The sequence below is a fragment of the Nuphar pumila genome, chromosome 12 (assembly GCF_984573655.1).
Source record: "Nuphar pumila chromosome 12, dmNupPumi1.hap1.1, whole genome shotgun sequence".
Taxonomy (NCBI): Eukaryota; Viridiplantae; Streptophyta; class Magnoliopsida; order Nymphaeales; family Nymphaeaceae; genus Nuphar; species Nuphar pumila.
The window spans coordinates 89,909,271-89,923,031 of record NC_143260.1 but is presented as its reverse complement, the minus strand read 5'-3'; the positions used below and the strand labels follow the sequence as shown (position 1 = coordinate 89,923,031).

Below are 13,761 nucleotides of genomic sequence, written 5' to 3'. Positions count from 1 at the left end.
ACAACTCATTTAAAATTCATTTCCCTTGAAGTTCATTTTTTGTATTTTCTCGAACTCCTCGCGAATCCCTCACTGGTTCCCAAACATAGCCTTAACAAAATTTCTTCCCAATGAGTGCTTTTTTTTAAATGATTATCACTCTCTTTAATCGGTTTCCATATGCAGTTAGGCCAATAATCTAGGGCATAAGTTAGGGTTGTCCAAAAAATGAAGCTTCCAAACTCAGGAATGTCGGTATGATATGAAGCATACGAAAGTCTCTTTACCCATTCAATTGCTAGACAGAATCAGTAGTGGGGAGTTCATTTGTACACGCATTGATTAGAATGGAAGCTCACATTTGACATGAGTCTCAGCAAGAGCTTCTCCAACATTTTAGCACCAGGCCCAGGCCTGAGAATGTTTCTATCACCCCAAACCCGGCAAGGATCCCTTCCCCACCCATCCCCCCCAATGCACCACCCACCCGGAGCAATTCTATCACGGCCACAATGCAAGATCTCATTGTCGATCTTATCAAGGACAGGGTCATCTTGAAGAAACTTTCCAGCGAACACAGATCCGCTCTGCATCATCCTGCTCAGGTCCCAGAGCTTAGGGTTACGCGGCTCTTCTCTAGGGGGGTTGTCCCATGCGACAAACCGCAGATTGGAATTTATGGCAGTGTGACGGAAGTCCCTGGAGTTGCACAAAAGTGTGTGGAAGTAACCATTGTGTGAGGATTTCATGTTGGAGAAGTAGAGGAGCAGTGTCCTTGGCAAGTTGTCCCAACCAAGGATGCTGAACTCAAGCAGCTTGCGACTCAGGATGACAGCAGATGAACCTGAAGAGAGAGAGAGAGAGATTTTAAGAATAAGCTAGAACAATATTAGCAACAGCAATTTATGAAATAACTAATGAATCCAAGGGAAATCTGGAGGAATTTGGAAAAAATGCTTCAGAAAAAACTTGAACATGACTAACAAAAATACAGAATAGATTTGTTACTAGTTAGTCGAGATTCAGTCGCACACACATGTTTGCTTAGGGGAGAGAACTAATTACAGCACGAAGTATCTCAGAGTTACTCTGTGAGCGTGTGGATGTACATGTATTTCTTTTGGACAATACAGCACCTGTACGGTGATTTCTTGGAAAGGAGAAAAAACATGAGTAGCTCAACCTATAGCATATACACTAGCATACTGGTGGAATTTACTCCAGCTCTGTGAATCCATGATTTCTTAGGAAATGTTAGCAATCCCCTGTTTAAAAAATCAAAACACATTACTCTTCCAAACACCAAATGTGCCTCATACATAGGATGGGCATCAGGCTGGGCAGCATGATGAATTATGGACCCAATTCGGGAATGAACCGAACCAAGTCCAGCCAGGTAACCTAGAGGACCAAGCACATTCAAGCCTCGCCATGGGTTGTAGGTCCATCCTGATGTCAATCCCTACTCGTATGCAAATGCGCCCGTGGTTTTGCACAAGATAGATTCTCTATCAGGCCTTTGAAGTAAAACAAGAAAATGTTACGATTGCAATATTTCCAATATATAGAAGTTGGGGATTTGCAGGCTTTCATCTAGAACACAGCAGCTGGATCAACTCATCTGATCATTATGATTCTAGATGAACAGGTTCCTTAGGGTCTGCAGTGCTCCCTATTGGAAAAGATACACTGCAGTTATTTTTAAGTTTTTAACATATACCCAATTTGACCAAATAATATGAGCACTAATATTGATGTCCACTCCAAGTGCATTTTAGAGTGAGATTATAAACATGCGGATTTCATTTTTCACAACCACAGAAAAGGTCCAAGTTGTCCTGTACAAGGATAATACACTGCTGGTGACTAGTAAAAAATCAATGGCTAATGCATTTATTCAGAGCATCAAAAAATATTATTGTATAAATAAATATCCTACTGCATATTCAAAGTTGAAATACTAAACCTGTGAAAAACCTGTAGGCACGAGGCATGTTACGCTTCTCGGAAGCATAAAATATTTCACTTTCAGAAGCAAGGTATAGGCTTGGATCTAGAATGATTGGCCTTATTCTCTGATACCTGAAAATTAATCAAATTGAATCATCAATCAGAAAATGAAACGACATAAAATGTTATTTAAGGAGGCATCAAGAATTGGTGACATACTCTTTCCAGCCGATATCACTGGAGTGCTCAATAAAATTAAAATCCCTTGGCACAAAAGATAGAACATGGAGAAGATCTGTAACCAACACAAGTTTAATCAGGCTTCCCAAAAGAAAAGAGTAGGCATAATTAAAGGTTAGATCATGATCGCTCAGTAAACTAGCTCTATTCTAGACACATACACGTGTATATGGAGATATATAGTATACTTAAGATGGCAAATGCACTTTAGCTTCTAAAAGGTGTGTGCAACACATGCATAAACACACATACACATACACACACAAAACATATGATTATGTATTTTCCCTTATTTTAGGTCCAAACAATCCACTGCCGTTTTGGCACCAATAAAGACAGACTGGTGAATTGTCACATGGACATGGCTGCAGATACAAGGATATGACCATTTTTATGGAGACACGAATGGGACTCAAAACGTATCTGTATGACATAGCAGATGATAGATGGCATCCTGCTACTATCCAACCTTGCTGATGACAGGATGACATCAGCAATGAGATAGCCATGCAAGCAACTTAACCCTCTTTCCAGTGAAATTTCACAGAATACAAGCATTTTTAGTAGTCTCATTTGTCAGGAGACTAGAAACTGGTTGAGCAGGTGCTGTTCAGGCATGGGCAGCACTACCTGGAAGTTTATCAGCCTGTCTACAATGTAATGGCACCTGAAGGGAAGAGTAGCACAAACTAATTGCTTCTCCTATTTGAAACATGCATTTCCCATATCTAAACTGAAATTAACCCAGTATATTGCAGTGAGCACACAAAAAGCACCCCACAATGCACGAAGGCAAGTGAGCAGATCACATAAGACATGGGAAGGCAGCACAAACTCATGGACACAGATTTCACGCTCAGTGTTATGATTTTCACGAGTTAAAATGGGGGGGGGAGTAAAAGCAACAAGAATCAACTTAAATTTGGAAAACTGTGTAATATTGTAAAACCAAAAAATAAAATAAAATTTGTTGAACCCAGGTCGGATCCAGATTTGGACCCAACCCGGACACAAAAGGTGAGGCGGTCGGGCATAGACTCACCGCCTCCCTTGAGTCTTCTAAAGACAGCGAGACAGGGGGGGTTCAAATATGAAACCCCTTCCCCTCTCCTGCTCTCTCGTTCTCTCTCCCCGACACTCACTCTCTTCCCTTTTCCCCCCGACTCTCTCTCGTCGGTGACGGCTCCGTACCCGACCCCCATACCCTCGTGCCTCTTCGGTTTCGCAAAGGAGCCCCAGCGTCGGAGCTCCCTCTGCTCGTTGGGGACCCCCTCCGCTGCTGTCGCCGCCAACTGCCTTTGTTCCCTCCGTCCTCGCCGACGGCGGCAACTTCCAGGTACGCTCCTCTCCTTATCCCGTTTTCTCTCCTCTCCCCCTTTTCTTCTCCTCCTTTTCAGTCGGCAGGCCGACAAGGGCGACGCCCCCTGTCGCTTGTGACCGACTGGTTGGCAGGGGGCGATGCCCCCTACCGCCTGTTGTTGATCGATTGGCAGGGGTTTCCAGCCCCTGCCCCTCACTCTCTCTCTGTTGCCTTTGGCCGGTAGGGGTTGTGGCCCCTACCTGTCATCTTTTGGCAGGCTGACAGGGGCATTGCCCCTGTCGCCTAAAACTTTTGGATCGACAGGGGCTAAAGCCCCTGCCTGTCATTTCTAGTAGGTCGACAGGGGCGGCAGCCCTACCTGTCCTTTGTCGACAGGGGCGACGCCCCCTATCGCCTGCATATCATAGGTCTACAGGGGCCTTGGCCCCTGCCTCTCATTTCTCGACAGGAGCCGAACCCCCCTTGCCTCTCTCTGGGTCTACCAGGAGGGTGGTGCCGAGCACCCCTCCTAGTTGTCTCCCTACTCTCTGCCTTTATTTATCGCAGGGAGGGGCTCGAGCCCTCCCTACCTTCAATCTTCGCAGGGGAGGGCTCGACCCTCCCTGCCTTCGTAGTACGCAGGAGGGGCCGAGACCCTCCCTGCTCCTTGTTACGGTAGGGGAGGGGGTCGAGCCCCTCCCTGCTCCTTGTTGCAACAGAAGAGGGGGGTCGAGCCCCTCCCTGCACCCCCGTTGTTCAGGGGAGGGGTCAAGCCCCCTCCCTGCTCCCTCTTTTCGGGCGTTAGGCAAAGACTTCACCCCCTGCTTGTTTACGTGTTCGACAGGCAGGGGCCAAGCCCCTGCCTCTTTGCGTATTCGGCAGGTAGGGGCAAAGCCTCCTGCCTCCCCCTTTGTGCAAACGGGTAGGGGCTTGGTCCCCTGTCTCTTTGCTCTTTTGGCAGACTGGGTGACGCCTTGGCCTCCCTCGTTGCCTTCACAAGGTAGTGGTGCAGCCCCCCTGCCTCCTCGTAGTTTGCTGACAGCAAGTCAGTAGGGGCTCGCAGTCCCTGCTTCTTGCGCTTGTAGCAGGTGCGCAAGGGCACGATGCCCCTACCTCTACTTCCCTTACGTCAGGACGGCGATAGTGCCCCTGACCTTCTATTTTTAGTGTTAGCTTGCTAAGATCGTCACTTTTGCAGCTCGTACGACGGATCCCGCTTGCGCTCCACGACCCGAGCCGTCTAACGTTTACACCCGCAGACACCAGCAAGCTTGCAACTCTCCAAGGTAGGGGAAGATTGCACAGAAGACTTGGACAATTGAATTGAGTTCAATTAACTAAAAAAAACAATTAAATAAATATATATGCATATATATATCATATATATTTATACGAGTACGCATGTAACTCAAGGATGCAGTTTCGCGATTCTTGTCCTTTACTTTCTTTCGAGTCTTTGCTTTGCCGCCGCGCATTACGCAAAGGTTTTGCGTTGCACTCCTGCTTTCGGTCTTTTCTATGTTGTCGCGCTTCGTGCTCAGGCTTTGCGTTGCCCTCCTACTTACAGTCTTTACTTTGCCGTCGCGCTTTACGCTCAGGCCCTTGCTTTTGCATGTGTTGTTACTGCCTTGCTATTGCAGATGACGCTCAGGTTTTCGCTTATTGCATACGCTTTAGAGGCATCCCCGTGGAGGATGCAAGGGGCATTTACCACTCTCTCTCTTGCGACGAGAGTTGAGTTGGGAGCTGGCAATACATCTTCGTATAAGGAGAGGGATACCTCGCAAGGATCCTTGTTCTTCGTGTACGCAGTCCTGCAGAGTCGACTTGAGATTTTAGAGAGTTGCGCAAAAGCATCAAAGATTGCCCAAATCGAAGCATTTGGAAGGATGTGATTGACTGGTTCTGTTGAGAAACCCGTATCCCGTCTATCGAGGCCGGTGTCGAGTCATGTGAGGCATGTAGATACCCCGATAGCGGATAAGGTTCGAGATAATCACATGCCAAATGTTGGCATAAGCTGCTGGCTGTTTCAAAAGACAAAGAATGTCAAAGTATAGTTTAAGAAGCATTACATCTTTGTGAAATACTTCTGTTGAGGTTCCTATTAAGAAACTACACCCCTTTCATCCTAGAGTACTTGTAGTCGTGCACTACATGCTAGTACTGCGATGATCGGATGAGACTGTCGTGCGACCTCGAATAGTGTTAAATGCACAATGCTGTGATCACATAAAATGACCTCACATTCGCCTTCATAGGCAAGATGCTCGAGTGGTTTAAAAACCACAGCATAGGATGGGTTGTTAGTTAAGCAACCCCTAAGGCACGCATTCGCTTCTTGTTGTCTGTCAAGGGAGAGGACAGAGCGGTACAAAACTCCAATGGACAGGTTGTTAACAATCACCCCACGGGCAATGATCTGGCCTCCCTAGTCATTGGAGTTAAGAGAAAGGGGCTACAATAGTTAGCTCAACACTTCTGCAGAAGTTGGATGCATCTGTGGCATTGCTTACCTGCCTTTGGAGAATCCTCTCTCGGCTAAAGTCATCCCTTTAGGAGCGGACTCAACTAGCTATTCGGGTTATTGAAAATACATAGAATAACAGACGCCCGAACTAGTCTCAGTTGTTTCTACGTTTTGCCTACACGTACTCGTAGGCCAGTAATATCAAAACATAAAGTCTGTTCACACTGGTCGATTGCTTGTTTGCTCGGTAGTTCAGTATGCTACTGTGAAAGTATCTCTAACAAGATACTAATATCAAGACCTTAATATTCTTGATATTGAACCCACCACGAAAGCACAATAAGAACACTTTAGAACACTTGTGCACAAAAAGCACAACCCACAAATAACTCACAAATGCACAAAGGCATAAAATAATGGAATCAATTTATTAAGAACTTGGGCTTTGACTCAAAGCCATGAAGAAATACAAAGGGGAGAACCCCTATTTATAACATCACTAAAGGGGGCCTTGGAGGGGCTCCACCCATAGTCGTTGGAGCCCCTCCAACGGTCACAAATGTGACCGTTGGAGAGGGCCCAACGACTATGTTGGTGGGCCCCCCAAGGTACCTTTTTGGTACTCATCCAAAAGAAATAAAAAGGAACAAAAAGAAAAATAAAAATAAAAGGAAAATAATTACAGTCACATCCGAAAAGTGAATGTGCGCAAAAATAGGGAAAAGACTAAACTACCCTTATGACAAAACAAATAGAAATATATATTTTATATATATATTTGAGTAGATACATATACATATATATTAATATATGTATATGTATTACCATATATATATATAAAATATATATATTACATTATATGATTATGTAGATAATTTAACACCCCCCCTCAAACTTAGGGCAGGATGACCGAGAGTTTGCTAAGAAGGAAGTTGAAGCGCGGAGCACACAAGGCTTTAGTGAAGAAGTCCGCCAATTGATACTCGGACGTGACGTATGGAAGGTCAATGATTCCTTGGAGATACGCCTCCCGAACATAGTGACAGTCCATCTCGATATGTTTAGTCCGCTCATGAAAAGTGTGATTTTTAGCAATATAAATCGCACTTTTGTTGTCACAGCAAAGCTTGGTAGGCCCTTCAATTTTGATTCCCATATCTTCCAGCAACTGATGAATCCAAACAATTTCCATGGTAGTAGTCGCCATGGCACGATATTCAGCTTCAGTTGATGATAGAGATACCTTTTGCTGCTTCTTGCATCTCCATGAGATCAATGAGTCTCCTAAGAATACACAAAAACCAGTGGTGGAGTGACGGTTATTTGGGTCACCTCCCCAATCAGAGTCAGTATAAGCAATTAATTTTAACTCAGAACAGGAAGACAAAAAAACTCCCTTATTAATAGTGTGTTTTAGGTATCTCACGACACGCAAGATAGCACCCATGTGAACAGAAGTTGGTGCATGCTGAAATTGACTTGCTGTATGCACCGCATGTGAGATATCTGGTCTGGTGATACTTAGATACATCAACGAGCCTACTAGTTGCCTGTAGGGAGTAGGATCGGAGAGAGGAATACCATCATCAATCTTCATTTTTGCTCCTACTATAGCAGGAGTTTCACAAACTTTATCATCTGTAATACCTGACCTGTCAATAATCTCAGATGCAAGCTTAGTTTGAGACAAAAAATACTCTCTATGAGAGTATGCAACCTCAATACCCAAAAAATAAGTTAAGAAACCCAAATCAGACATTTCAAACTTATCCTTTAATATGGACTTTATGCTTTTGATCCCTTTAGAATCACTCCCAGTAATAAGCATGTCATCCACATATAGCAACAGAATAACAATCCCTGCATTAGACTTTCTAACAAACAAAGCAGTATCAGTAAAGCATGATGAAAAACCATTATCTAGCATCACAGAGTTAAACCTATCATACCAAGCTTTGGGAGCTTGTTTTAAACCATACAGTGCTTTCCGAAGACGAAGCACTTTCCCTTTAGGATACTCCATTCCAGGAGGAGCATCCATATATACTTCTTCGTTTAGATCTCCGTTTAAAAACGCATTCTTAACATCCATCTGATAGATGTTCCATTTGTTTATTGAAGCAACAGTTATAAGACATCGGACGGTGACCATCCGAGCAACGGGGGCAAAAGTCTCCTCATAATCAATCCCATATTTTTGACCATACCCTTTTGCAACCAAGCGGGCCTTATATCTCTCAAGAGACCCATTACTCTTAGTTTTGACTTTAAACACCCATCTACACCCTATTGCTTTCTTATCTTTAGGAAGGTCTTGAAACTCCCAGGTTTTTGCTTTCTTTAGGGCTTCAATTTCATTGTTCATAGCAACTATCCATTCTGGGTATTTTCGTGCTTCCTCAAAATCTTTAGGTTCTATGTACGAATGAATGGCGCTTAGACAGGCTCTATATTTTGGTGAAAAAGACTCATATGAGATGAACCTAGAAGGGGGTTTTCTTGATCCTTCGGTCCTACGAAGATTTCCTTCACTTGAAGGGGTAGACTCACTATCATATCTTTCGAGGGCACTTCTAAAAGTACTCCTATCTCTATGAGAGTAGGTTATAGGATCTCTATGTGGTTCTTCATTAATGGATTGATCAGTATGAGTTTCAACATTTTGATTTGTTTCATCATCGCTAGTATCATCATCTTCAGTTAATAAATCAAACAGAAAAGAATAATCTATATTCTCATCATTAGTTTCAAGTTTTTCGAAACCACTACATTTTCCAAGAAGCTTACATTTCTGGAAACATAAAGTTTATCACTCTTAACATCATAACAGCGAAAACCTTTATGAGTTTCAGAGTAACCAAGAAAGGCACAAGGAATGGCCTTAGGGGAGAGTTTGTCATTTTTATCAGTAAGGACAAAACATTTACATCCAAAAACCCTTAACCTGCTATAATCAGGTTCTTTTTCGTATAATTTTTCAAACGGGGAAATCTTGTTCAAGTTTTTAGATGGAAGTCTATTTATGAGATAGACAGAGGTAAGAGCGGCCTCCGCCCAGAGTTTTTTCGGTATATTTTGAGAAATGAGCAAAGTTCGTGTGGTTTCAATAATATGCCTATGTTTCCGTTCAGCCAACCCATTCTGTTGGGGGGTTTTGGGACAAGACTTTTGATGAAGAATTCCATAGTTTTCAAGATAGCTTTTAAATTCATTGGAAAGGTATTTGCCACCCGAATCGGTTCTAAAAATTTTCAAATTTCCATTGAATTGATTTAAAACCATCATATGAAATGTTTTGAAAGTTGAAAAAACTTCATATTTATGTTTAAGAAAATATATTCAACTAAACCTGGTGAAATCATCCACAAAGATAACATAGTACGAAAAGCCTCCCTTGGATATCACCGGAGCTGGACCCCATACATCGGAGTGAACGATTTCAAAAGGTTTTGTTGTAAACATGGATCTTTGAGGAAAAGGAAGACTTCTCATTTTTCCAAGAATACATTCATTACAAACAAAATTTTCATTACAAAGATGCTTAATAAAAGGCAAATAAGAGATTTTAACAATGTTGGGATGACCCAATCTCTTATGCCATACATGAATATCTTTGTTTTGAGCAACATTACAAAATTGATTCTTGGGAATTTTAAGAAAATCAACATAGTAGAGGTCTCCTCTCCTAGAGCCTTCCCCAATCAATTTCCCGGACTGGAGATCCTGTATCCAACATTTATTAGAAGAGAACTTTATATTGCAACCATAGTCCGAGAGTTAAGAAACGGAAAGTAAATTTAAGTTTAGTTTTGGAATAAGACGAATTTTTGGAATAAAAAAATCTTGTTTTTCAAAATTACTCATTCCTTTAATCTCAAGAGGGGTTCCATCCGCGGTTGAGACAAAAGATGGAAGGCGATTTTCAGAATAATTAGAAAGAAAACAATGACTTGGAGTCATATGAAACGAAGCACCAGAATCAAGTAGCCAAGATGTCTTACCAAGAGAGGAAGAAGATGACATGGCGGCTCCAGAAGTGCCTCCTTTAAGAAGAGGTTGAAGAGCATCCATAATTTGATGAAGCGAAAGAGGTTCATTTGATGTTGAAGGCCGTTCCTCCGATTGGGATGCTAAAGCCGCGGCGAGGAATTTCTTCCATTTAGGACAATTGGGTTTAATATGTCCCGGTTCTTTACAAAAATGGCAAGTTAATTTGCTATAATCTCTCTTGCCATATCGATCATTTTGCCCTTGATTTTTGAAATGGGGCGGTTTGTAGGTCTTCAAATTATTACCGGGTCTTGACACGGCATTGACCACTTCATAGTCATTTTGAGAAGGTGTAGCAAGAATGCTTGGGTTATTTTTACTAATCCCCATACGTGTTTCCTCACCACTTAGCTTGGTGATGACATCTTCAATAGATGGGGAGGTAAAAGCCGATAGAAGGGAGGACCGAATTTGCTCAAATTCGGGTCTAAGACCATTCAAGAAGTTGAAGAAACGATCTTCCTCAAGTTGTTTGTGCCTTAACTCAATAGCTTCTCCACTCCATTTTGGTTCGAGCATGGCAAGCTCGTCCCAAATAGATGATAATTCGGCAAAATATTCCCGAATAGATAAATCATTTTGTTGAAGAGTCAAGGCTTTCTTTTGGATGTAGTATTTGTGAGACAAGTCTCTTGACGTATACATTTTTTCAAGGTATAGCCAAGCTTCGAAGGCCCTTTTAAATTTGATGATGTTGGCATTGATCTTGGTTTCAACGGACGAAAAAATCCAAGACAACATTTTGAAGTTCTTCATTTCCCACTCATCATGCCTTTTGGAATAATCTTCTAAGGCCTTTTGTCTATCTTCTCCTTCAAAAATTTTGATTTCCCCTTTCTCTATAATAGAAAGCTTGGGTTCGGGTTCCGATATGGATCCTTGAACATAACCCCAAAGACCTTTCCCTTTAATGTAGGCTTCCATGTTGCCGGCCCAAACATGGTAGTTTGAACCACTAAGTTTAAAACCAAGGGAGAAGTGGGAGTCTTTTTCACCCATTATGGAGAAGAGAAGATGAAAAAATAAAGCGTACCTTAACGGATTTTCAACCTTTTCTTGACAAAAGTTGCTTCTAAAATATTGCCCGGAGCAAGTGCTTTACTCAAAAACTTCACTAGCTTGAGGGCACGATTTTCGAAGTGCTTCACAAGAGGCGAGATACACGATCTTCTTTCTTCCAACGAGGCTCTGATACCATGTGAAAGTATCTCTAACAAGATACTAATATCAAGACCTTAATATTCTTGATATTGAACCCACCACGAAAGCACAATAAGAACACTTTAGAACACTTGTGCACAAAAAGCACAACCCACAAATAACTCAAAAATGCACAAAGGCATAAAATAATAGAATCAATTTATTGAGAACTTGGGCTTTGACTCAAAGCCATGAAGAAATACAAAGGGGAGAACCCCTATTTATAACATCACTAAAGGGGGCCTTGGAGGGGCTCCACCCATAGTCGTTGGAGCCCCTCCAACGGTCACAAATGTGACCGTTGGAGAGGGCCCAACGACTATGTTGGTGGGCCCCCCAAGGTACCTTTTTGGTACTCATCCAAAAGAAATAAAAAGGAACAAAAAGAAAAATAAAAATAAAAGGAAAATAATTACAGTCACATCCGAAAAGTGAATGTGCGCAAAAATAGGGAAAAGACTAAACTACCCTTATGACAAAACAAATAGAAATATATATTTTATATATATATTTGAGTAGATACATATACATATATATTAATATATGTATATGTATTACCATATATATATATAAAATATATATATTACATTATATGATTATGTACACAATTTAACAGCTACTTGTTGAGTTATACCCGCCTATCGAGGCGTTACTCTAATTTGTTAAACTGTTTACGCAGTTCTTTGCTAAGTAACATCTAGCTTCTCATACTAGTTAAATGCTTATAATAATAGCATTATGCCAGTTGCTACATATTAACATGTGACTTGCTTTACCCCTTGATCAAACTATTTGGTGCTTATTGTAATGTAGCACGTTGGCTTGCATCTTTTATGATTGATGTGATTGCATACAGCTCGTAATCTACGAACTGGTGGCAACTAGGATTGATGTGGCCGCTTGTCTTATAAGTTGCTTACATATTGTGATATAACTGTTGTCGTATGATTGCTTATCATGTATAGCTTATGAATGGCTTGCGATGCAATGGTTTATGCCATACGATTAATTTAATTACTCGTTGATGGACTGAGTCATTTGATGGTAATTGTATGTATTACGAGCATTGTTATGAGTGTTTGTCTTATTCAGTTGTTTTGTTTGGCTGTCAGATAGAGTTAGTTACTCTTCGCGTATATAATCAACTGGATTGCCATATCTATGTGTTCTCATGTGTCGTTTACGCATGCTTTGAGGTCCTATTTGAGGATTGTAATGTTCCTTGTGGCAATAATACGATGCGTAGGATTATATGCTTCTGTGTGATGTGATTGTTATGCCACGTGATAAGAAATGTTGGAAGTATGCGATAATATGTTCATGGTTCATGGTTCATGGAACTTTATTAGAGGAATGGGTGATCGTGTGTTTTGTTTTACCATGTGGAGTGATACGATACATATTGTTGATATACATGCTTGTGCCCATATTGGTGGCTACTGACCCCAAGAGCGGTCAATTGTTCAGAGCAGTCGATTGTATTGATGCATGTATCACTGAGTGTAGTATCTGTTGAGGACCTGATCTCCAAAGGATTATCTGCGAGGGCGTGTATGATCAAGACCAGGTAACCGGCTAGAGTGGTAGATTCTCTGTGAGGATGTACATTGTCCACGAACGGGTAGCCGCAAAGATGGTGAACTCATGTGAGGAAGTGTATGGTCCAAGACCAGGTATACCATCTAGGGCGGAATTCCTTGTGAGATTATACATTTTCCAGACCAGGTGATCCGGTGTTGATCTTGTTGTTTGTAATAGTGGCTATCGACCCTGAGAGCGGTCATTTGTGTTGATGTGTGTATCGTAATAATTTTCATTGTATATGGTATTTGTTGAGGATAGAGTTCTCAAAGGTTTCTCTATAGAGTATGTATGATCAAGACCAGGTAACTGGCTAGAGTGGTAGATTCTCTATGAGGATGTACACTGTCCACGAACGGGTAGCCGCAAAGACAATGAACTCTTGTAAGGAAGTGTATGGTCCAAGACCAGGTATACCATCTAGGGCGGAATTCCTTGTGAGGTTATACATTTCCAAGACCAGGTGACTAAGCTCGGCTGGTAGATTCTCTATGAGGATGTACACTGTCCATGAACGGGTAGCCGCAAAGACGGTGAACTCCTGTGAGGAAGTGTATGGTCCAAGACCAGGTATACCATCTAGGGCGGTGTCTTCCCTGTGAGGTCGTACTTTTTCCCAAACCTAGCGATCCGACGTAGATCTTGTGATTTTGATTACCATAAAAAGTTATTGTGAGTTGTGATGATCTTCCGAAATTGTTTGGGATAGCCACTTATGAATTTATAGTTTTGGCTTTCTGCTTTAGCATGATTACATGTTGAACCCTGGTGTGAGAATCAGATCTTTAGCGATTTTAGATCATGATCATGTTTTGGACCTTCTATGGAAGGGTGGGTTTTTCTAAGAAAGTATGACGCCTTAGGTGAGTCATAACCGGTGACAGGTGGTCGCGTAAGGCCTTGAGAGATGTGAATAGTTTAAGGTTGTTCAGGACAAAGAGTTTGTTAGAAATAGTGAGAGCAACAAACGATGTCCTGATAATGATTAAAT

The 13,761-nt window shown here is 41.9% G+C and overlaps 1 protein-coding gene across 1 annotated transcript in view; it reads right to left on the bottom strand.

Annotated features, from left to right (window-relative positions):
• Positions 1 to 254: 254 nt before the first annotated feature.
• The window catches only part of LOC149821166 (beta-glucuronosyltransferase GlcAT14A-like), a 40,168-nt gene continuing 26,661 nt past the window's right edge, over positions 255 to 13,761 (bottom strand). The window contains exons 2-4 of the mRNA XM_089983547.1: positions 2,149 to 2,224; positions 1,946 to 2,061; positions 255 to 823 (exon numbers count right to left, since the gene is read on the bottom strand). Coding sequence (XP_089839673.1) covers positions 303 to 823; positions 1,946 to 2,061; positions 2,149 to 2,224 — 713 coding nt within the window. The 3' untranslated portion in view covers positions 255 to 302. The remainder of the gene's footprint in view (positions 824 to 1,945; positions 2,062 to 2,148; positions 2,225 to 13,761) is intronic.